Genomic DNA, 23,988 nt, shown 5'->3' with positions numbered 1-23,988 from the left:
AGCTTGGCCGCAGCTTTGCCGCCGAGATCCTCCTGTGTTGCCGAGTCCTCTGTAGGCCTCCTGCGATGAGGAGCGGGCCACCTGACGGTACGAGGCACCACCGCCGAATCCTTTGGAGGCACCTTGCTTGCCTCCGGTTTTTCCGAAAGGATGGCCGTCGCTGTTGAAGAACGCCCAAGGCCCGGGCTGTCTGCCTCGACGGCCTGCAGTGACTCGTGCACTGTCTTGCCGAATAGGTTGTTCCCGTCGAAGGGCAGTTCCAGAACCCTGGTCTGGACATCCTGGCGGCAATCGGTCACCTTGAGCCAGCGGCGCCGACTAAGGCAAACGCTGTTGCCCATCTGGCGAAAACCGGTGTCAGTAATGTCCGTGGCCACCGTGATGGCATGGTCCGAGGCCACCTCGCCTTCCTGTAGGATCTCAAGGGCCTCAGCCCTCTTGTCGTCCAGGAGGAAGTCCAGCAAGGGAGCGATCTTAAACCACAGCTCCCTGTTGTACCATGCCACAATCGCAAAGGCGTTGGCCGCTTTAATCGTCGTCGCCGCAGATGAGATGCCCCGCCGTCCCATGGCGTCCAGTTTCATTCCCTCGCCGTCCGGCGGGGAAGTCTAAGTTGAAGCCGTCGCCCCAGCCGCTTTTTTCATGGCCGCCGTGGAGACAACCGAATCTGGGGACGGCTGAGCCCTAAGGAACATGGGGGCGGAGTCCGGGACCCGGTACTACTTCTCGTACCGGTTCTCTTAGCAAGAGCCGTGGACGGGTTCTTCAGGAGCATCAGCCCCTCGTCCCAGATGTCGTCCAGCAATGGAACTGAGAGGACCGTCTTCCTCTTGGCCTCACGCCGTTGGTAGAGGAACCCCTCCTTCTGCTCTTCAGGGCAGAGCTGGAAAAGCTTGGATGCCCTGGCGATCATGGTGTGGAAAGAGCCAATTTCGTCTTGCGGGGAGGCCCAAGGGGGTGGTGAAGGAAGGTCCATTCCGGTGTCGCCACCATCGTCATCCGACCCCGTTGTCGCTGTCTCCGTTCCCGTCTCATCCCTCGGACCAGGGGAAGGAGATGAAGGCTGAGAAGGCCGGGATGGCTGGAAGGGAGGGGGAATGAGTTCTCCTCCGCTTGCCTGGTGGCATTCCTGACAGTCCAGGCTCCACTGGATCGTCCGCTAGGGGTACGGGCAACCTTGTCCTTATCTCTGTACATAAGGCCTGAATCGCCATCAAGATTGCTCCTGAATTGTCTTGTGGCAAAGGCACCGGCTGGGAAGTTTGGGGAGTAGGCTCTCCCCCCCCCACGGCTCGCAGTCCCTCCTCGGCACAACCGCTGCTTTCTTAGTCTGCCTCGTCGGGATCCCTCACGTGGGACCGGACCTCCTCGAACTTTTTGTTCAGGATCTTTGAGACGCCAGCCGGCTCCTCTTCAGAGGTGGTATCTGTGCCCGTAATGGCCACCGGGCCCCCCACCCCCTTCTTTCTCCGCCTGGGGTTTCAAAGGTGTCTTATCGATGGGCTGAAAAGAGGATTCCCTCCGTGGTGGCAGGGAAACTCTAGGCCCTCCACTGGGGTAGCCTCTGCAGGCTTCGATCAAGGCCTTAGCCGGGTGAATCTGAGCCTTCGCAGCTTTGGGCGCACCTGAGGCCTTCACCTTGGGGAGGGTGGGGGGGGGGGATCACCGCCTCGCTCCCCCTTGGCTGTCTCCGTTGGGATCGACCAGGGCTTCTCCCAAAGCTTACCCAGGTTTTCCTTTTCTCCGATCCAGAGCGTTGGCTCGGGGTTGATGGCATCGGTGATAGTGCGCCCTGCCTGGCAGCCGAGGAACCTGACCGATCAGCACTCCTGGTGCCCGCGGACTCGCAGTGCTCAGCCTTTTGTTGGGCCGCTGTCGCTGGAGCGCCCTCAAAGGTCTTAGAAGACCGCTCGGATTTCTTCTCACCTGCTGCTGGGCTCTTCCCTTCCAGCCAGTTGGTGCGTCGGATACGATCCTTCATAGTCTGTTCAGACATGTTCTTGCAAAATGTACAGTCCTTCTCCACGTGCGTTTTGTCTTCGTGAAGGCAGTAGAGGCATCAGGAATGCTCATCCTCCTTGAAGACCTTCTGTAATCCGCATCCAAGGCAGCTCCTTAACAGCTTGGATCCGGGCGTCGTGTTTCCTTTGTCCTGGGCCATGTCCACGAAAGGTAGGCCTCAAAGACCTTTACGGAATCCTCCAAGAAGTGAAACTCGACGAAAACTTCGCCCTTGAGGGGCGTAGGAAATTCCGAAACGGGTCCCCGTTGATCGGAAGTAGAAACGGTGGAGCTTGAGGCTCGATTGACCAAATAAAATGAGGTTAAACTCTTTGAAAAATCGCAACACACAGTAAAAGCTCGAGCGATATAGCACGAGGACTCCCAACACTTGAACATGCAATAAAAATCTGAAGATGGCTGCCAGAGGAGGGGCTTATGTAGAGGGCAGTCTTTGGCTAGGGGGCAGTATAACCCAGAGACCAGTGATTGGTTATTAGAAGAAAGACTGTTCAGTAACAAAACTGATTTTTTTCTTTACCGAGGATTCCCAGCCTGACGACGGGGAATATTCATGAGCATGTGAATCCATGCCAGACCCCATGCTGGAGAAAGGTTTTTCTGTTGAAAAAGGTTCCTTCTCCCATCCCTTGGAGTATGGAGGAAAGGGGACGGGACGCAAGTATGTAAAGATGATGCTGTTAAGCAAGATTGCATGCAGTACTGCTATGGTTGCACTACAACAACCCTGACCTCCTGGCTATAGAAACCCAACCTTTGGTAGAAGTCTGCACCTCGAAGGTTGGTAGCGTTTGGAGCAGCCAGGCTCATCTCAAGAGGGGTTAATGTGAGCTGTAGGGGAGTTACACTGGTGAAGCCCACCAAAGACAAACCGAACAAAGGGACCAAACCTGGTTTGGCGCACAGAGTAAATCTCAAGAAGGTCCTTTCCACAAAGAAATGGTGAATAAAAGAAGACCGGGCCATTTCGACAAAAACACCACCCATGGGTGCTTTACCGTGGCTGCGAATGCAGCCCGTGGTAAAATCCCATAATGGTTGTAAAATGTAAGCCAATGCCACCAGCCATTCAGGGAGGAAAGGGTAACATGAACATATTACATGAGAAGCTAGACAAAGGGGATACTAGGTAACCCCTCCAGCACCCTTTTGTAAGATAGTGTGTGCTGGGTCTAGAAAGTTACAATGGTAAGTAAAGTCAATTTCACTTTACTGCTCTGGAAAACAGTTTATCAAAGAGAAGGTATTTAAACCTTTGGGTAATCTGAAAGACTTCCCTGTGTCACTGCACTGAAGGTGCAGTGTGACAATTTAAACGATGCCGCCTATGGAGTTTCAGACTCCACAACCAAAAGAAACCGTGTACAAAATCACATTAAAATACGAGAGTGGGACCTGCAGACCGTTTGCTAGACCTTGAAGCGACCACTGCTGTCCAGACCCTGTTTTCTATGCGACAGAGGATGTCTGAAGAAGACAACTCCCTCCCTTTGGCTGGTGGGAACAACCAGTCCCAAGACAAACTTTGAAACGAGCCATCTCCCAAGGTTCTAGGAGCCTCCAGAGCTGGAGTACCCCAATACCAGGAGACGTGCAGCTCATTTCGAGTGCATTGTCGTAGAAAGGCTGAATCCGCCCAAATCTTTGCTGAAACAATAAGGGCACTCCAGAGATCTGATCCAAATCACCCAGACCCACTCAGCAGAGTGTGGGACTGCAGAAAGCGGAGATTGACTGGACGATGTGTGTCCTTTGTTGGTGCTGCTGAAAAGGCAGCAAAACCGCAGAATAAACCAAGAAGTTGATAAGTCATGCTACAGGTCCTCCCTCCAGACTGCTGCTGAGAGACAGTCCATTGTCCTGCCTTTCATCACAGACAAAGGAATCCGGATGTCATGTCCAGAGCTGCCACGCCATGGAGGAGCAAACAAACACTTTCATCAATCCAAAAGGTAAGGTGAGGGGGGGGGGGGGAGGGGCATTGCTTACCCGATTCCAAGAAGTTGCTCCAGAGTGTTAAGAGTGCATGTAGAGGTGTCAAGGGCAAGCCCCCCCCCCTTACCTCTGACCGAGGTTGCTGCTTATGACCCCCTCTCAAGTCAGTTTTTAGGACTCCTTTGTTAGTTGCCAACTTGCTCCTTCACTATCTTTAGACACTGGAATAAATCCCCAGGAACTCTTCAGTATTCGCTGTTTGTCAAGACTTCAAGCCCTCTCCGAACTGCCTTTAGCTAGGATTGTGTTTTTAGACTTAGAAGACTTGCCAGGCGAAGACACCGTCTCTAGAATCTTGAACTAAACTCAGGTTGCACTAACCACTTATTTTCCTCCCTTTAAGTGACTTTCCTATATGTGTTTGCAGAGTAAATGCCTTAACGTATGACCTGTTGAAAACAGCATGAGTGCGCAATTACTGATAATACAATAACATTGTCTTTTCCCTTTCCAATGTTGCTACAAATGTAACTGCATTCAAGAACAAAAGTGAAAGTGCCCTTTGAAGTGTATTATCTAGCATTTTTTAAGTCTTCTACCGTAAATATCTGAAGTATTTTAAGTGATTCTGGTGTAAATATAAATATATATCTTAAATATACATCCAAGTGCTTGGTATGGAACAAGTTACTTACCTGTAACTGTTGTTCTCCAACATGGGTCTGGCATGGATTCACATGCTCATGAATATTCCCCGTCGTCAGGCTGGGAATCCTCGGTAAAGAAAAAACCAGTATCAGTTTCGTTTCTGATCTGTCTTTCGTAGTAATAACCAATCACTGGTCTCTGCGTCATACTGACCACAGCCAATGACTGCCCTCTACCTAAGCACCGCCTCTGGCAGCCATCTTCAGATTTGGAAGCACGTGAAGTGGCAGTATGACCAAGTGAAGAGCCGCAGAGGGGTAGGCGGGAGGGTTCGCATGTGAATCCATGCCAGACCCATGCTGGAGAACAACAGTTACAGGTAAGTAACTTGTTCCTTCTCCAGCATGGGGTCTGGCATGGATTCACATGCTCATGAATAAAGAATACATAGCAGTACACACATGCACAACCACGGGAGGTGGCAAAGGCTCAACATTAAGCATCACATCAACTCAACATTAAGCATCTTACCTCCTCACCAGGCTCACCTCAGGCGAACAGGTTGCGCAGCACTGCTTGGCCGACCCTGGACTCCTCCCTGGAATCCCGGTCGACGCAGTAGAATTTCGTGAAGGTGTGCGTCGACCTCCACGTAGCAGCCCTGCATATGTCCAGCAGGGGCACACCAGATAGGAACGCCGTGGTAGCTGCGATCGCTCTGGTGGAATGGGCTCTCGGACGGCCAGGCAGCGGTCGGTTTGCCAACCGGTGACAGTACATGATACAGCCGGAGAGCCATCTGGAGATGGAAGCCTTCGAGAGAGCCTTCCCCTGATTGACAGGTCCAAAGTTCACAAAGAGTTGCGACGTCTTCCGAAAACCCTTCGTGCGGTCCACGTAGAACTTCAGCGCTCTAGCTACATCCAGCGAGTGCAAAGTCCTCTCAGCCGGCGACGAAGGCGACGGGAAGAACACAGGTAACACCAAGGGTTCGTTGAGATGGAAGTCCGACGGTACCTTGGGCATGAAGGAGGGGTGCGTCCTGAGCACTACCCTCGTGTCGTGGAAAGTCAAGTACGGGGCCTTGCAGGAAAGGGCCTGGATCTCTCCCACTCGTCGTGCGGAGGTGATGGCCACAAGAAAAGCTGTTTTCCACGATAGAAACTTCAACGGGGCCGAGTGCAGAGGCTCGAACGGAGGTCCCATGAGCTTGGTCAGCACCACGTTGAGCTCCCACGCCGGGGCCGGAGCCTTCACCGGCGGGAACGATCTGAACAGTCCCTTCATGAACTCTTTCACCAGACGATGAGACCACAAGGACGTCCGCCCCGTGGTTCTGGTGTATCGGGAGATCGCAGCAAGATGAATCTTGATGGACGCGTGTGCCAAACCAGCTTTGGCCAGCGTCAGCAGGTACGGCAGTACTTGGGGAGCCGTAATCCGTAGAGGGTTAATCTTCTGTGCGTGGCACCAGACAGAGAACCTCTTCCATTTGTGTCCGTAGCATTTAAGAGTCGAGGACGCCCTGGCCTTTGCAAGAACCTCTCTGCAATCGGCCGGTATGTCGTATCCTCCAAACTCTAGCGCTGCAGGAGCCAGGCCTGCAAGTTCAGCGACTTCGGGTCGTGGTGGAGGATGGCGCCTCCTTCCCTGGAGAGTAGATCCGCGTCCGCCGGCAGCTTGATCGGCGGGGACGCTGACAAGTCCAGAAGGTCCGGGAACCATATCTGCCTCGGCCACGCAGGTGCGACGAGGATCATCCTGCACCGTGACCTCTTGAGCTGGTTGACGAGCCGGATTAGCAGAGGCAAGGGAGGGAACGCGTAGAGGAACAGGCCCTCCCAGGGGAACGAGAAAGCATCGCCCATGCTCCTCGTCTGGGGAAACCTGCTGGCGAACCTCCGGCACTTGGTGTTCGTCGCCGTCGCGAACAGGTCGATCTGAGGTGTGCCCCACCGTCGGAAGAGGCGATCCACCAGATCCTGCCGTAGTTCCCACTCGTGGCACGAGCGCAGCTCCCTGCTGAGTGAGTCGGCGATGGTGTTTTTTATCCCTGCCAGATGAAACGGCACCAGAAAAATCCCTTGGGCGACGGCCCAATGCCACAGGTCCTGCGCCTCCTTGGACAGCGCTGGGGACCTGGTTCCGCCCTGTTTCCTGATGTAAAACATGGTGGTGGTGTTGTCGGTGAAGATCCTCACCACCTTGCCCTTGAGGGACGGAAGGAAGGACCTGAGGGCCCAAAACACTGCACGGAGCTCCAGGACGTTGATATGCAGGGACTTCTCCGTCGGGAGCCAGAGTCCCCTCGCGTGCAGATTTTCGGTGTGCGCTCCCCACCCTTCCAGGGAGGCATCCGTGGTCACAGTCTCCTGGTGGGCTGGGGTCTGGAAGTCCATGCCCGCCGTCAGATGCGCGCGGGTACCCCACCACCGTATCGCTCGTCGGAAACTCTCGTCGAGCTTGATCCTTTCCTCGAAGCTGCCCGTCGTCTGGATCCAGCGCGCATCCAGGAATTCTTGCAACGGGCGCATCCGGAGCCTGCACATGGGAATGAGGTAGATGCAGGAAGACATCATCCCGAGGAGGGACTTGATGGATCTCACTTTGGCCGCGTCGGCCACCAACATCCGTTGCACCTTGCCCAAGATGGTCCTGGTCCTCTCCTCCGACGGGGAGGCCAGAAGGGACACTGTGTCGAGCCTCGCTCCCAGAAACAGTGCGACTTGCGCGGGCACCAGGTGGGATTTGGCGTAGTTCACGGAGAATCCCAGGTCCGTGAGGAGTTGGACGGTCCTTGCCGTGTGGACCACGGCGAGCTCCTTCGTCTTGGCGCGGATGAGCCAGTCGTCCAGGTAGGGGTAGACGTGAATACCCTCGCGGCGCAGCTGCGCCGCCACCGGTGCGAGGCACTTGGTGAATACCCTGGGTGCCGACCGTAGTCCGAAGGGAAGGGCTTTGAACTGGTAATGACGCCCTTGGACCACGAACCTGAGGAATTTTCGGTGCCCCTTTAGGATGGGAATGTGGAAGTAGGCATCCTCCAAATCCAACGACGATAGGAAGTCTCCTTCCTCCAGTTGACCCAGGACGTGCTGGAGGGTGACCATCCGGAACTTCTGCGCCTTGATGAACTTGTTCAGCCGTCGCAGGTCCAGGATGGGGCGCCATCCTCCCGTCTTCTTCTTCACGAGGAAGTATCGCGAGTAGACTCCGGAGCCCCGAAGCCTCTTTGGGACGAGTTCGATGGCGCCCTTTCTGAGCATCGCCTTTACCTCCAGGAGAAGTTGAGGGACGTGAAGTTCTTTCCTGGCCACGGGGGGGACGCGCAGGCACCTTCTTTGAAACTCGAGCGCGTGGCCCCGGGCCAGGGCGTCCAGCACCCAACGGTCGGTGGAGATGGACTCCCACACGCTGACGAAGCCCGCCAGCCGGCCTCCCACCGGGGTGCTTCGGTGGGGGCCCGACCCCACGGCCGGTTCAATCCTGCTTGGACGCGGCCTTGCCGCCTTGACCTCCTTGGCGACGACGGCGGGGTCCGCTAGACTTGCCTCGTCCTCTGTAGGCCTCTTGCGACGACGAGCGGGCCGCTTGACGGTAGGAAGCGAAACCGCCGCCGGAACCTTTGGAGGCGCCCTTGCCTCCGCCGCTCCGAAAGGGCGTCCGTCGTTGCTGCAGGACTCCAAGGGCCCGGGCCGTCTCAGTATCCGCCTTGATGGCCTGAAGGGAATCGTCCACTGTCTTCCCAAACAGGTTGTTCCCGTCGAAGGGCATGTCCAGGACTCTGGTCTGGACGTCCTGCCGAAAGTCCGTAGCTTTGAGCCATCCACGACGTCGAAGGCAAACGCCGTTGCCCAGCTGGCGGAACCCAGTGTCGGCGATGTCCGTCGCCACGGTGATGGCGTGGTCCGAAGCCACTTCACCTTCCTGGAGGATCTCAAGGGCCTCCGCCCTCTTGTCGTCCGGCAGAAAATCCAGCAGGGGAGCTATCTTGTACCAGAGCTCCCTGTCGTAGCGGGCCACGATAGCCAAGGCGTTGGCCGCTTTAATCGTCGTCGCTGCCGACGAGATGACTCTACGTCCCATAGCATCCAATTTCTTTCCCTCGCCGTCCGGCGGGGAAGTCGATGTGGAGGCCGCACCCCCCCCCCCCCGCTTTCTTCCTGGCTGCCGCGGAGACGACGGAGTCCGGGGTAGGCTGCGCCCGGAGGCATAGGGGGGCCGTGTCCGGGACCCGGTACTTTTTCTCGTACCGGTCTCTTCTAGCTGGCGTAGTGGAAGGGTTCTTGAGGAGGGAAAGGCCCTCATCCCAAATGTCGTCCAACAGAGGCACTGCGAGGACCGTCTTCCTCTTGGCCTCGCGCCGCTGATAAAGGAAGCCTTTCTTTTTCTTCTCCTCAGGGCAGAGTTGGAAAAGCTCGGAAGCCCTGGAGATCATGGAGTGGAAAGATCCGATCTCGTCGGGCGGAGAAGCCCTGGTGGGAGGCGACGACGGAAAATCCTCGTCGTATGCCTCGTTGTCCGTACCCGTCGCTGCCGTGTCAGTCCCCGTATCATCCCCTCGGGTGGACGGGGAGGAGGGCTGGACGGGGCGCGACGGTTGAAAAGGAGGTGGAGGATGGATCCTTCTTTTCTTGGTAGGGGGAACACCAGAAGGTCCCGGTTCTGGATCCCCCGACGGGAGAGGTTCCTCCGTCGGTAACGGTAGCCTCGTCCTTATCTCGGTGCATAAGGACTGTATGGCCAACAAAATGGCCGCCGAGTTGTCTCGCGGCGCTGGCAGAGGGGAATCCGACGGGCGAGCAGGGGCCCCGTCGGTATCCTCGACGATGTCGTCGTCGTCACCTGCGTCGGGGCCCATTCCGACGGGCTGGCCTTGTTCCACGCCTAGGCCGTGGCTTAAGACCTCGATCAGCTCCTCTTCTGAGGTTGAGGCCGAATCTACGACGACGCCCTGCCCCCCCCTTCTTCCCCACGGAGGGTTTCACGGGGGTCCTATCGATGGGCACAAAAGAAGACTCCCTCCGAGGAGGCAGGGAGATTCTGGGACCTGGGGTCGCCACCACTGGTGCAGCCTCCACAGGCTGGGCCAGGGCCGCCGCGACCGTTTCGATAGAGGGCTTGGTCGGATGGATCAAGGCCTTCACCACCTTAGGTGCGCTCACCGCCTTATCCTTGAGGGAGGGGGCACTGCCACGCTCCTCCTCTGCCTTAGAGCTCGACCGGGGTCTTTCCAGGAGCTTCGCCGGGTGCTCGGCCTTCCTCTTACCCGACCCAGAGTGTTGGCTCGTGGTTGATGGTGCCGGGGAGGGTGCGCCCTGCCTGGCGCCCGTAGAGCCCGACCGTTCGGCGCTCCCGGTGCCAGCGGACTCGCGGTGCTTGGCCTTATGTTGGGCCCCCGTCACCGGGGCGCCCTCAAAGGTCTTAGAATACCGCTCGGATTATTTCTTCTTCTCGCCAGACGGGCTCTTACCCTCCAGCCAGTTGGCGAGACGTTGACGGTCCTTCATGGTCCGTTCAGACATGTTGCCGCAAAACGCACAGTCCTTCTCCACGTGCGTTTTGTCCTCATGAAGGCAGTAAAGGCAGAAAGAGTGTTCGTCCTCCTTAAAGACGTTCTGCAGCTGGCATCCAGGGCAGACCCTGAACAGCTTTCCGGGCGTCGAGCTTCCCTTCTCCTGGGCCATCTCCGAGACCGGGCCTGAGAAGTTTCTGGAGTCCTCCGAAGTGTAGCTCGACGAAATCTTCACCCTTGAGGGGCACAGACGAATCCGACACGGGTCCCCGTTGATCGGATGTAGGATCGGTGGAGCTTGAGGCTCTTTTGACCGAAGAATCGAAGTTTTTGTGAAAAAGCGCGAAAAAATAGCACTAACGCTCGAGAGCAATAGCACGAGGATCCCAACACATGAACGTGCGGTAAAAATCTGAAGATGGCTGCCAGAGGCGGTGCTTAGGTAGAGGGCAGTCATTGGCTGTGGTCAGTATGACGCAGAGACCAGTGATTGGTTATTACTACGAAAGACAGATCAGAAACGAAACTGATACTGGTTTTTTCTTTACCGAGGATTCCCAGCCTGACGACGGGGAATATTCATGAGCATGTGAATCCATGCCAGACCCCATGCTGGAGAATAGTATAATTGTGCGTTTTTAACTGGCCTGTACCATTTGATTGATTTAAAATGAACAATTAGGATAATACACATCGAACGGGGGTTTGTGTGGGCGTTCCCTGCTCCCCATGATCCGTATGTATTAGCCTGGGGGGTGGTAGGGGAGTGTAACTCAAGATGGGAGAAGGGGGACTGGGAAAAAAAATGTGCAGCTTCTGTTCCGTCCCGCGTTACAGTGACAGATCCAACGCCGCAGGGGTGAAGGGGACCAGGCGGCGTGCAAACAGGTAAGTAGGGGAGTGTGGTGTGGGTTGGTGTGCGCGCATTTGGTTTGCGCTTTGATCCTCTGACAATTGATCGCAAGCAGGCAGGTTTTTTCGGTCTGCTTGTGGTGATCAATTGTCAGACGATCAAACACCACCAAACAAAGTGCTTCTTTGGTGCACCTGTCTCTCCAAGACAGCTCACATCTTCCTCTTAAGGTAAGCCTGACTGCTCTGCCACACTACCAAGGTCCTGCACTAGTACAGACTGATACCAAGTGTTGGAGAGCCACAAACCACTGGGATAGCATACTAAAGTCTGTCAGTTGGACTTCAGGAAAACTCTGCAAAAACTTGACTGGTTTTGGCTAAACGCCCAGATTCCCCAGTTCACTATAACTAAGGTGGCCTCCTGAAATGCGTCGACCAGGTCAGATTTCAGAAATCCATTTCAACATCCTTCAGTACCAGAAAATAGACAAGTGTACCAGATGTTGCCCTGTTCCGAGAACGGCATCCGTACAGCACTGTCAGAAGTCAAGGAACCTCCTCCAACAGGAGGGGGATGCCACTGAAGGCATCGAGCAAAGGTGAGGCAATATCCCTGGTGAATACGTTGCAAAGCCGAGGGAGCAGACTTGGTGAGGCAACATTCTGCACATAACAAGGACCCTCACCCAGGACGTGTGTGTTAAGTCTGATTCATAGGGGCTTCAGCCTGAGGCACGGGTAAGGCGATAGACGAGCCTCTTCTCAAAACCCCTTTGCCTCTACCCCTGTTGGGACAGCATTGCAGCAGTTAGCCCGAAGAAGCAGGTCCCTTGCATCTGTGCTCATAGGGGAGGGGTTAGAATCCCCTACCTCTACTAGTCGGGGCAGCCAGCTGTTTCTGCTAAACCATCAGATCAAGGGACTTGGCAGTCGCTGTTCTGGAGGGACTCGGCAGCCAAACAAGTTGCAGACCTCAAAATTCATGCCCAGGAGTTTTGCCTCGACATCCGGAAAAAACCCAGGCCCTCATCCAAGAGTACCTCATTAATATGGTCCCTGTAGCCATGGATCATGCCATCCAGACCAGACTGCAGAATTTGGCGATGTATCCTTACCATTATTGACCAGGAAACCAAAGCCCTTTGAGTTCTCCTTCAGGTGGGTGTTAAGCAACACCTGAAGCTACTGCCCAGAAAAAATGTGGCCTTAACAGGAGGAATTAATGGCCTAACTGCCTGAGCCAAAAACCTTTTTACCCCAACCGTCTATCCTCTTACTCTCACACCAGAGGTAAGGAGGGGGAAGGAAGTTTTCAAGCTTATGGTGGCAGCCTGGACCAAGAGACTTGCAGGCATGCAAGGAAAGAAAAGCCAGGTCCGAAGGCGCAATCCTGTGCTTTTTCACCAAGTCACTGGCCACATCTCGGACCAAAGCGGGCATTGTCCACAATACCATGACAGGGGCCTCTACTGCGTGGTTAAATGGTAATAGGGTCTCCCTTTGCGGACCTTCATTAACAAGATCAGTCAAATCAAACTACTCGACGTCTGGAAGTGGCAGTAACCCCAAGGCTATTATCGACTTAGCCATGAGGCATCGAAAAGAAAACTGCGTCTTCCTGGAGTTGGTGCAGGAAGAAGTCTGGCGACATGTCCAGTCCACTCACTTCCTGTAGATCAGTGGCAAGGTCCGTTGTTAGGGAGAATTCCAATTTCTGTGCCGATTCCCTTCAACCTTAGAGACCCGCAGCTCTATTGCTGGACCTTAGGACTTTTTAATTTTACCCTTGAGTAAGTGAGACCTTTTTCTCACTCATGGGGTTTGACCTGATTCGGATTATGCGTTTTTGTTTTGTAGTCCGACAAACTGCCTATGCAGTGTCACAGAGAAATCCTTTAGATTTCTCATAAGTTTAAATAACGTTTCTTGTGTGAAGTACTGTTCCCTAGAATAGTGTTAGGCAAGATTGTTTGCAAGACTACAGCAACCTTGGCCTCCAGTCTCAACTGAGAATAGGTAAGGCTACACAACAAGAGTAAGTCTTCTTAGATTTACAGTACCTTTGGTTAGAAGAAATGATTCCAGCTGGCTCCTGTTCCTGTACAGCTCTGCAGATACTGGTGTTCCTGGGCCTCAGTCTTGGGGACAAGAGGGAGGACGTCTGGGCACCCCTGCACTGCAATGGTAAGGTCAGCGGCAGCAATGGGCAAACTTCAATTCAGCGGCACTTCGCGGTTTCAGCTTCTCACATCTGACAGCAAATAGCAACATTGCGGTTCTGGGATAACACTTCGGACTTTCCCCTCATCTGGGGTCCAGCACTCTGTTGAGGTGGCTCAGGCTCGGTCAGCCCTGCTTCAGGAAAGTTTAAAGGATATTCCTGGCGCTCGGATCGGACTTAAAAGCGATCCACTCAGTTTGGTGTGCCCCTCACTGGCACTTCGGTTCCAGCAGCAGCAGTGGAAGTACAGCCAGCTCCGAGTGGATGTCCAAACGAGATCACTTTGGGGTTGATTGGTCCCATTAACCCAACGGGAGAAGTCGTCCGTTGCAGGGCTTCTCTAGTCGAGGCAAATTCGGAGATTCAGCAATTCAGCAGGGCTTCACCAGGCAAACCAAAGGTCCTGGAGTTACAGCAAGCGTCTCTTCCAAGTTCTTCTTCGGATTCCTTCGTCCAGTGGTCGACTCTGCCTTCCAAGCCAAAAAGCCTTTCCTTTTATGCACGTTTCTCCCATTAATTCCAGCCTAGCTGTCAATCACATAGCGGAGGGCTGTCCTTGCCGGACAGCCAGCCAATCACCTTTGGGTGCATTGAAGTAACCAAGGGGATTAAGCACGGAGTTTCACGCACCTCCCTCACTTCCTGCCAGACATACTGGAGCCAGAGGCGGGCTTCACTCGTGAATCTCGCCAAAGGCAAAACAAACCAAGGGACCAAACCTGGTTTGGCACACAGAGTAAATCTCAAGAAGGACCTTTCCAACAAGAAATGGCGAAAAAAGGAAGACCAGATCATTTTGACAAAATGGGCACCCATGGGTGTCTTACTGCAGCAGCGAATGCAGCCCACAGTAAAAACACAATGGTGATAAAAAGTAAACCACTGCCACCAGCCATTATTTGTAGAAAGGGTAACAAAAATACATGAGAAACTAGACAAAGGGGATACTAAGTAACCCCTACAGCACCCTATGGAAAGTGTGTGCGCGCTTGGTCTAGAAAGTTACAAAAAGTAAAGTCTATTTCACTTCACTGCTCTTGGAAACCGTAGTTTCACCAAGAGAAGGTATTTAAACCTTTGGGAAACCTAAGAGGCTTCCCTGTGCCACCGCACTGAAGGTGCTGTGTGTCACAATGTAAAGTTGATGCCTATGGAGTTTGTCAGACCCCCAAAGTCAAAAGAAAAACAATGGAATTAAAAGTACAAAGTCTCAAAGTTCAGCAAAAAGATCTGCAGGTTTCTAAGGTGGGAGGAATTTAGCACTAAACTGAACATTCTCCCTAACACATAGTAAAGTAAAATTGACTTTATTTACCTTTTCTCTTTGTAGGTCCAGCACATACCATCTTATGTGGAGTGCTGGGGGGTTACTTCGTAGCCCCTTTTCCTACCTACTCATAACATTTTTTGTGTTACCCTCACTACTCTAAATGGCTGGTGGCAGTGGTTTAATTTTCCTACCAATGTGGTTTTCTACCGCAGGCTGAATCCTCAGTTGCAGTATAGTACCCATGGGTGACCATTGTGTCAAAATGGCTCTGATCATCTTTTTTTGTAATTTTCTGTTTGTGAGGTCTTTTTTGGGTTTTACTCTGCGTGCCAAGCCAGGTTTGAGTCCTTTGCTTGTTTTGCCTTTGGCAGGCTTCAGTCCCAAAACCTGCATCTGGCTCCAGTGTGCCTGGAAAGGCAGGATGTGAGGGAGGATCCCGAAACTCCCCTGCTCTTTGTCTCCAAGAATGCCTGAATGCAACCAGTCCTGATTGGCTGGCTGGCTGTCCTTTTAAGACAGCCACCCTGCTGTGTGATTGACAGCCTAGGCTGTGCGCGAACGGAAGAAACCTGCTTAAAAGGCAAGAGTTTTGGAACTGGAGGCAGAGTCGCCCACTGGGAGAAACACGGACTAAGAAACTGAACAGAGCTTGCTGAATAATCCTGGACCGTTAAACTGCTCAGTGAAGCCCTGCTGCTGTACTGAAACTCCATTTTTTGATCGACAAGAGAAGCTCCGGAAGGGACTACTACTTCCCCTCGGGTTAGTGGGACCAACTAACCCTGAGACGAATGTCACTGAAAGACCTTCCCCGACTAACTGTACTTCTTTGCTGCTGCATGGACCGAGTGCCAGGGGTCGAGAAATCTGTAGTCTAGTGCAACGTCTGGGATCCAACCAAAAGCTCCAGGAGTCTCCCCAGGACCCTCCAGAAGCAAGACGACCAGAGCTTGAGGCCCCAGTCACCAGAGTGTAGGACTTCAGGAGTGAAGGAACCCCAACCGATAGCCAAGATCCACGGTGGTGCCGTTTACCGAGCACTGAAACCATGACGTGCTGCTGATCAGAAAAGAGCCCGTAGCTGCCGCCAACCTCTCAATTGCTGTGCAGGAGTCCTCCAGACGTCGTCCTCTTGTCCCATGACAGAGGCCCAGGAACAAAGGATCTGCATCACTGCAACCAGACAGAATCCAGCTGGACCATTCTTCTCCTAACCAAAGGTACTGTTCTGACTTGGGGTACTTAGCTCATTGTCTGTAGCTTTGCTCCTCTCCGAAGCTAGTTGCAGTAGCTGATTTTCTAGAGTTTATTTCAGCTCTACCTTTCACAAGCAACAGCTTTTGACCCTGCAGTGATTTTTCTTCAATAAACTAACTTTGTGCAAGACTTTACTATCCAAGAAGTGACTCAGCTCCATATACTGTGCTCCAATTGACTTTGGCTGTCCTGGCTCCCTGCAGACTCTTCTATTCTATTCTATTTGACTTTGATACTTACCGTTTCTCATAGTTGATGTATTGGTTTTAAACCAATATTGCTGGGAAAGGTTTCTATCTAGACTTCATTGGAAGATTTGAAAGTGTTCACATGCTCCGAGAACCTGTTCTAACATTTTCTTTCACTTAACGTTTCCTTTCTACAAACCTCAGAATCTATAGTGTTCTAGTGATATATAAATGCCATTACTTTCCTAGGTAGTGAAGTCACCTCAGGGTGTAGTAAGTGGGTAAGAAGCATCTCTAAAGAGTATCTACTAGCTTTGTGTTGATTCTGGAAAAGTATTTTAAAGTATATTTGATTGCGATACATATTTCCCTTTTTAAAGAATGCTCATTTAAAAACTGATGTTAAATAAATAGCTATTTATAACTGATAACTTTAGTGTTAGTGTTACTTGCATTGGTGGTCTTCAATGCTACAGCTCACATTGACCCCTCTTGAGATGAGCCTGGCTGCCCTGTCACACTATCAACTTGTGTAGTACAGGCCTATACCAATAGGTGGGTTACCTAATACAGGGATACTACATCAATTCTTGCCTAACATCCTTCAGTTGCCCATCCATCTCATAACTCAAGGAAGCCCATGTCCTCGCTGGGGCACAAAGTTTCAATGCCAAAGGGGATGGGATCAGCCTCCGTATTAAAGATGTTCTCCATCTTTGATATGAATGCACCCCCCCCCCTACGGAGTGGGGCTTATTCACAAGGGGCGCTGATGGTGCTATGGAGGATGGAGCCACCGATAGAGGACCTAGGTCAGAAGGCAGAACGTTGCTGTGTAATAACAGGTCTTTGCCCTTACACCGTAGCCAAGCCAGCAGGCATACGGTCACAGACCTTAGCTTGGTCTCTGCTAGCTCATCCACATGCAGAGGATCCAGACAGCGCTGGGACCAAGTGATCTAGCATCTTAAACCAAGGGACTCCCTTTCCTCCACGGTGGAGAATTTATTTGGGAAAGGTACCTGTAGTGCCTTTTCTGAGGGGTCCCTGGATCAGTGAATTCTCTTCTTCGAGGGGGAAGAAAGATGCCTAGAGGAACCACCGGGGGCACTTGATAACTTGCAATGCTTTTTCTTCATGTCTCTACAGACTGAGAAACTTTCTTCGGTATGACGCTCTGTACTGGGTGACCACGAATGCGTCAGTCTAGAACCATTTTCAGTGTGGAAAAAGATAAATAGCTTTGCAGCCTGCTCCCAAAGCAACTTGGGGTGCAGCCACTGGCATGACTCAGTCTTGCGTGTCCTGTCCCTCCCCCCAAACAATATAGACAAATCCTTTGGGTGTCAAGAGACAGACATCTGGCATCAACAGTTGGCGCAAGGCTTAAACACAGTTTTGTTGGATGCAGCTCGGGGTGAAATGGTTAACTTCTAACTGGTTTTCCTGAAGCCAGCAGAGCGTGGAAAAAACAAAGGTCACAGGAAGTGGCACCTTGATAACTACTAGCCCTTACATGATACCAACGTGAGGGGCGATTAGAGGCATCAAGCAGACCAGACACAAAGTCACGATGTGCCCCCTGCTGGCACAAAGGTTTCCGAAGAGCAGCTGTGCTGGGAGATCAATATAGATGAGGAATCCGTGGGAGGAAAGAATCCATTAGTAGCGCTTGTGGCTGTGCTAAAGGATCCCAGTCATGTCCCGCCTTGGCAGGATCTCCAGTAAATATGGAGGAGAGTAACCAAGGAGTACTTGATAACAGTGATTCTTTTCTTGCTCAAATTTGTATAGCGCACCAAACCCGCGGGCATCAGGGCGCTGTTTGAACCCTTCTCACAACTGACTTGCATGCAGCAGTCCACATTTGAAATTTTCTGCACAGAACAGTTTCACAGTAGCCTGAAACAGCACTTGTCTCAGAAGGGAAACCCTATTCATGTATATAAATATATATATATTTCTCATTTTAGAGGCTTGACTAAAAGCTTTTCAGGAAGAGTGGACTGCTGGCGGTACTGTGGTTAACAATTCTGGAATACAAAATCACATGTCAACATACCAAAAACAATCCTTAAACTCCTAGCATACTTAGTGATCTATTAACATATATACAGATACAACATAGTTTTACCTTATTAGTTCAAGTTGAGCGAGTTCCTGATTTGCTTGAAATATTGGCTTTTTAGTGAACAGTTCCCCAAGGATGCAACTGTTTAGAAGAAGAACATAATTTTAATATACACCTGCATCAGTTATCCCAAAAAGAACTGAAAAAATTCAGAATCTTACCCACAACTCCAAACGTCGATAGCTGGTGTATATCTTTCTTCCCCAAGCAAAAGTTCAGGAGGACGATACCACAATGTAATAACTTTATTTGTATATGGTCGGCTGCATTATATATTAAAAAAAGAAAATAGCAGTCACCTAGTTGTTTAGAATAGCACAAACATGAGAAGCTAGTTACATTGTAAAGCACACTTCAACAGTTTACATTTTGTGCAGTTACAAATACGGTTCACTGGAATGTTCGATTTATGAAGCATGGCCGGTACCATACCTGCTCTGTCACTACTACTGTTGGGAAAGATGACCCTTTTGGAAACTTTGCCTTCAGAGTTCTACGCACTCACAAACTTTGTTTTTGAACCTTTTGTTATGGGTAAACTGATCCATCCTTCTGACAATCAGTACTGGGGAAACTAGGTGCTCCTTTTAACTTTTACACTTTTGTTTTTTCTGTTAAATTAATTTTCTTAATCTCATAAAACAGCATCATATAATAAGGAACAAAAAGTGGTTAATATCCATATGTTAATAGAATATGAACAATACGATTCAAAAGTTTTCTATAAAACAAAGAATGGTATCATTAAGTACATTTTAGCAAGTAAAGTCTTAAAGAGGGGAGACTAGACTAATAAGAAACAATAAGGAAGGAGAAAGGGGTTAAGAATCTATGAAGAAATTCAGAAAAGACCATGCAATTGCGTTAATTCTCTATTGTTAAGGTATCCAGCAAAAATATCCCATTTATTATTGAGTTTGGTGATGCTATTAGACAACACATGAAATATTTAGATTCTGTGAATAGAACAAACCAAATTCCTTCCAAGAGGATAAGATCATTTGGTATAATTTTTCCCATTAAGATGAAATTACAAGAAAGTCAATGCTAATAAAAAGGTTAAACAAGCTAGGAGAGAGAATTACATGTATATGTATGGCTTTACAAGGTACCAATCATTACACTGCATAAATTAAGTGGTTCACGGAAATCAAATATAACTTGCAGCATTTCCACATTTTTTCCCGCAAGGCAAAAAACAAATTTACATGTAAAAATAGAATGATTAAAATCTGCATTAGGTGCTCCAAAGGAAATAATTGGACAGTTTAGCAATTCTCAAAGGAATCGGGTAAGCACTATAAGATTGAAAAAAAATGTGAGTTAAATTTGCTGCTATACAAGTAGAATAATATTGTTTCCAAATATTTTCCCAAACATCAGGGGAGAGCTTTAAATTCCAGCCAGTGTCCCATTTCCTAACACTAATGGCATCAAATGCATATAGTCATTTTAAAAAAGTAAAATGTTGAAATTTTGGAGAAATTGAATTCAATATTGATAATATTCTTGGAGTTCTGCGATAAATAATGCAAAACCTTGGAAATGGATTTAATAAGAACAGTGAAGCTTGAGATCAGAGGCCTAAATGTTAAATTGTAAACACTTTTATTCAACAAAAATCTTCAAGTCAATACATAAAACACATTATTCCATAACAGTAGTAAAAACATCAAATAAAATCAGTTACCAAGTCTATTTGTGTGCAGTAGAATTTTAGTGCCTGTACAGTTCATATTGTATTAAAAGAACCTTCATGTGCACCTCAACGAGGAGAGCATAGCTTGCAACCTCAACATATTGCAGTAGCTTCTGTTAAATTACGCGTGTAAACTAATCAGTTTCCTTTTTAGCAACCAGGATCTATGGGTAAATCTAGCGACTGCAAAGACTAAGTGTTGCAGAATGATTATATATATAACTGCTGATCTAAAGTGTCTCAATCCAGCTTCTATAAGCACTGGCTTCAGGTTTATTTGCATAAACATAATTGTGGAAAAGAAAACTCCACAAAGTTACTAAATAAATTATTAATACCACAGGAATACCATCTATCCAAAATGATCGAATCACGTTTAATCGAGATATAGCTATTACACCATATAAAAATATAACCTGCATCAGTTTGCACATAATAAGTCTGTGGTAAAAAGGACATTTTTGATATTCGGCCATTGTGAAGGTAAGCAAATGGGAGAGGCAGAGTGGGGGTATTAAAAGGAGTTTCAATCGTCGATTTTCATAATGAAGGAACATTCCCACTTTTCCTAAAGTAAATGCTCTGTGATAAAATGGAAAATCAGGAAATTTTACGCCACCAAAAGTCTGAGAATTTAAGTTTATTAAAAACAATTCTAGCTGTTTGTTCCCCAAGAATTGAGAATAAACCATCACTTAAAGATATGGGCATCACAGAGATAGAACAAGTTACTTACCTGTAACTTGTTCTCCAGCATGGGTCTGGCATGGATTCATATGATCATGAATATTCCCAGTCATCAGGCTGGGAATCCTCGGTAATAGAAAAAAAGTGTGTTTCACTAACAAACTTTAATTCTCTTATAAACCCATCACTGAGCTCTGGGTCATACAGCCCCCAGCCAATCACCCCTCTACATTAGCCCCTCTTTTGGCAGCCATCTTCAGATTTGGTAGCACGTAAAGTGGCAGTAGGACCAAAAGAAGAGCCGCAGAGGGGGAGGCGGGAAGGTTTGCATGTGAATCCATGCCAGACCCATGCTGGAGAACAGTTACAGGTAAGTAACTTGTTCCTTCTCCAGCATGGGGTCTGGCATGGATTCACATGCTCATAAATAAAGAATACACAGCAGTACACAATTACACAACCACGCGCGGTGGCAAGGCTCAACAGAAGCAATCTCTTACCTCCTCACCAGGCTCACCTTTAAGCGAACAGCTTGCGCAGCACTGCTTGGCCGACTCTGGACTCTTCCCTGGAATCCCGGTCGACGAAGTAGAATTTCGTGAAGGTGTGCATCAACCTCCACGTAGCAGCCCTGCAAAAATACAGCAGGGGCACATGAGACAGGAACAACGTTGTCACAGCGATTGCCCTGGTAGAATGGGCTCCTGGACGGCCAGGCAGTGGTCAGTTTGCCAGCCGGCGACAAAGGCATCTGAAAAAACCCAGGCAACACCAAGTAGTAGAGATGAAATTCCAATGGAACCTTGGGCATGAAGGAGGGGTGCGTCCGCAGAACCACCCTTGTCTCGTGGAAAATGAAATAAGGATTCTTGCAGGACAGGGCCTAGATCTTGCCTACTATTCTGGCAGAGGTGATGGCCACAAGGAAAGCCATCTTCCAAAACAGAAACTTTAACTGAGCATGATGTATAGGCTCAAATGGAGGCCATATGAGCCGAGTGAATACCACGTTGAGTTCCCACGACGGAGACAGAGCCTTCACCAGCGGCAACAAACGGAACAGTTCCTTGATGAACTCCTTGACTAACCAGTGTAACCAAAGGAAAGACTGTCCTGGAGATCAGGTGAAGCGGGAGATAGCCGCCAGGTGTACATTTGGAGGAATGCGCCAGCCTTGATTTAGCCAATGACAACAAGTACGGAAAAACTTGGGGGGGGGGGGGGTGTGACCCTCCGAGGGTTAATCTTCTGCAACCGGCACAAGTCGCAAACCGCTTCCATAGCACTTCAGTCAGCGACGCTCTGGCCCTGGAGAGAACCACTCTGCAGTCCACCGGCAGCTCATAACCACCAAACTCCAATGCTGCAGGAGCCAGGCGTTCAGGATCAGCGATCCTGGATCGTGGTGTAAAATTGTGCCTCCCTCCCTGGTGAGAAGATCTGCGACCACTTGCATCGTCACTGGAGGGGACACTGCCATGCTGAGAAGGTCCGAGTACCATATCTGCTCAGACACACTGGTGCGGTGAGGATTATTCCGCAACTGTACTGTTTGAGTTGAATAATGACTCATAGCAGTAGTGGTAACTGGTGAGGGGGAGGGGGAGACATGTATAAAAAGAGGCCTTCCCAAGAGAAGGAGAATGCGTTCCCCCATGCTCCCTGGCTGGGGAAACCAGCTGGCGAACCGTTGTCACTTGGTGTTCGCTGCAGTCGCAAAAATATCGATCTGGGCACTGCCCCACTGGAGGAAAAGTTTGTCCACTTGATCCTGCAAAAGCTCCCACTCATGGAAACAGCGCAGCTCCCTGCCGAGAGTGGGCAACAGTGTTCTTTACTCCTGCCAGGTGCAACAGAACGAGGAACATCTGCTGGGCGACGGACCAGTGCCACAACTCCTGTACCTCTTTGGAGAGCTGTGGGGATATGGTGTCCTCCTGCTTTCAGATGTAAAACATTGTGGTGGTATTGTCTGTGAAGACCCTCACCACTGTGCCCTTGAGGGACTTCAAACACTACTTGAGGGCCCAAAACACTGCCCGTAGTTCCAGTACGTTGATGGGTATCGTCTTCCCCTCCGGCAGCCACATGCCTCTGGCGTGAAGACATCCGGTGTGTGTTTCTCATCCTTCCAGGGAAGCGTCTGTCGTGACAGTCTCCTGATACGGGGGGCTCTGGAAGTCCGTGCCTCCGACCATGTTGGAGCGCATGCCCCACCACCTTATCGCTCGACGGAACTCCTCGTCAAGTGCAAGCCTGTCCTGAAGCCTCCAGACAACTGGATCCAACGGGAGTCCAGGAATTCCGGCAGCGGGCGCATCCGCAATCTGCAGAGCCGGATCAGATAAATGCATGACAAAAACATGCCGAGCAGTGACTTGATGGTCCTCACTGTGGCGATCTTCCATGCCAACAGTCGTTGCACCTTGCCCAAGATGGCCACCATCCTGCCTGCCAGTGCCATCGGAGGAAAGGACACCATTTTGAGCCTGGATCCCAGGAACAGCGCGTCCTGCGCTGGAATCAAGCAGGACTTGGCATAATTCACTTAGAACCCCAGGTCCATCAGCAGCTGGACAGTCCTCGCCGTGTGATCGACTGCAATGTCCCTTGAATTGGCTCGGATGAGCCAGTCGATGTAAGGATACACATGGATCCCCTGTAAATAGGCTGCCACCAGAGCCAGGCACTTGGTGAAGACTGACTTCAGTCCGAAGGGGAGAGCCTTGAACTGGTAATGCTTCCCTTGTACGACAAAACGCAGGTAATTGCGATGCTTTTTGTGTATGGGGACATAGAAGTGTGCGTCCTCTAGATCCAACCACTTCACCTGGTCTGCGGAAAGGGCAAGAGCCCGCTCGCTACCACAAGACACCCTCTTCACAACGGTTACGATCCCATGCTGCATGACCAGCTGGATTAGCCATCCCTCGACATGTGCTGAAGGAGCACACTGCCCTACAACATCCACTGATTAGCTGAGCTTGGCGGTGTAAACAAGGAATCCACTGCCAGATCCCGGTTCTAGAGATCCACCGTTGTGGATCAGTCTTAATTTCATTACTTCGTTCATTTGCTCGAGGCTGCCCGCTCCATGCCCCTAGCATTATTGCCCTGCTAGGCATCGGCTTTGGCTGTTTAAGTGCAGACATCTGCCGGCAGGCGAAGCTGGCCCGCAGCGGCAAAGGCCCACTAAGTAAAGGCCATGTTTGCCCCTATTTGCCTCTTGAGAAATCTGGGCCCAGCCACCACCTTATCAATGCTAAGATAGGCCTGTACCATCCACAACCGCCGAACGGACTCCTTTAAGGGCTCTCCTTCCAAGACTGACATGTGCGCACCCATCAGTCCCAGCAGAGGTAAGGTCTTGTAACCTTAATCACCTCACTAGACACTGCCAAATCGTTCCCAACCTCGCGCTGAAACTGTGGATACAGCATTTCCATTTACTGTCATTGTCCGATGGGGCACCCCTATTGTTTTAACTGCTTGCCCCAGTTCCATTATTGCACCATGATTGCCTATATCACTCATACAGCACGAGTACTGCCTGTGTACCC

General features: G+C 50.6%; 1 protein-coding gene across 3 annotated transcripts in view; it reads right to left on the bottom strand.

Moving 5' to 3' along the window:
- The window catches only part of CDK13 (cyclin dependent kinase 13), a 1,667,419-nt gene that overhangs the window by 784,516 nt on the left and 858,915 nt on the right, over positions 1-23,988 (bottom strand). For all 3 annotated transcript variants that reach the window (XM_069613294.1, XM_069613292.1, XM_069613293.1), the window contains exons 10-11: positions 18,204-18,305; positions 18,046-18,123 (exon numbers count right to left, since the gene is read on the bottom strand). In XM_069613294.1, the coding sequence (XP_069469395.1) occupies positions 18,046-18,123; positions 18,204-18,305 (180 nt within the window). The remainder of the gene's footprint in view (positions 1-18,045; positions 18,124-18,203; positions 18,306-23,988) is intronic.

The sequence above is a fragment of the Ambystoma mexicanum genome, chromosome 5p (assembly GCF_040938575.1).
Source record: "Ambystoma mexicanum isolate Mex_15411 chromosome 5p, UKY_AmexF1_1, whole genome shotgun sequence".
Classification (NCBI taxonomy): Eukaryota; Metazoa; Chordata; class Amphibia; order Caudata; family Ambystomatidae; genus Ambystoma; species Ambystoma mexicanum.
Note: the sequence above shows the minus strand (reverse complement) of the source record. Positions and strands in the feature narration are given on the sequence as shown.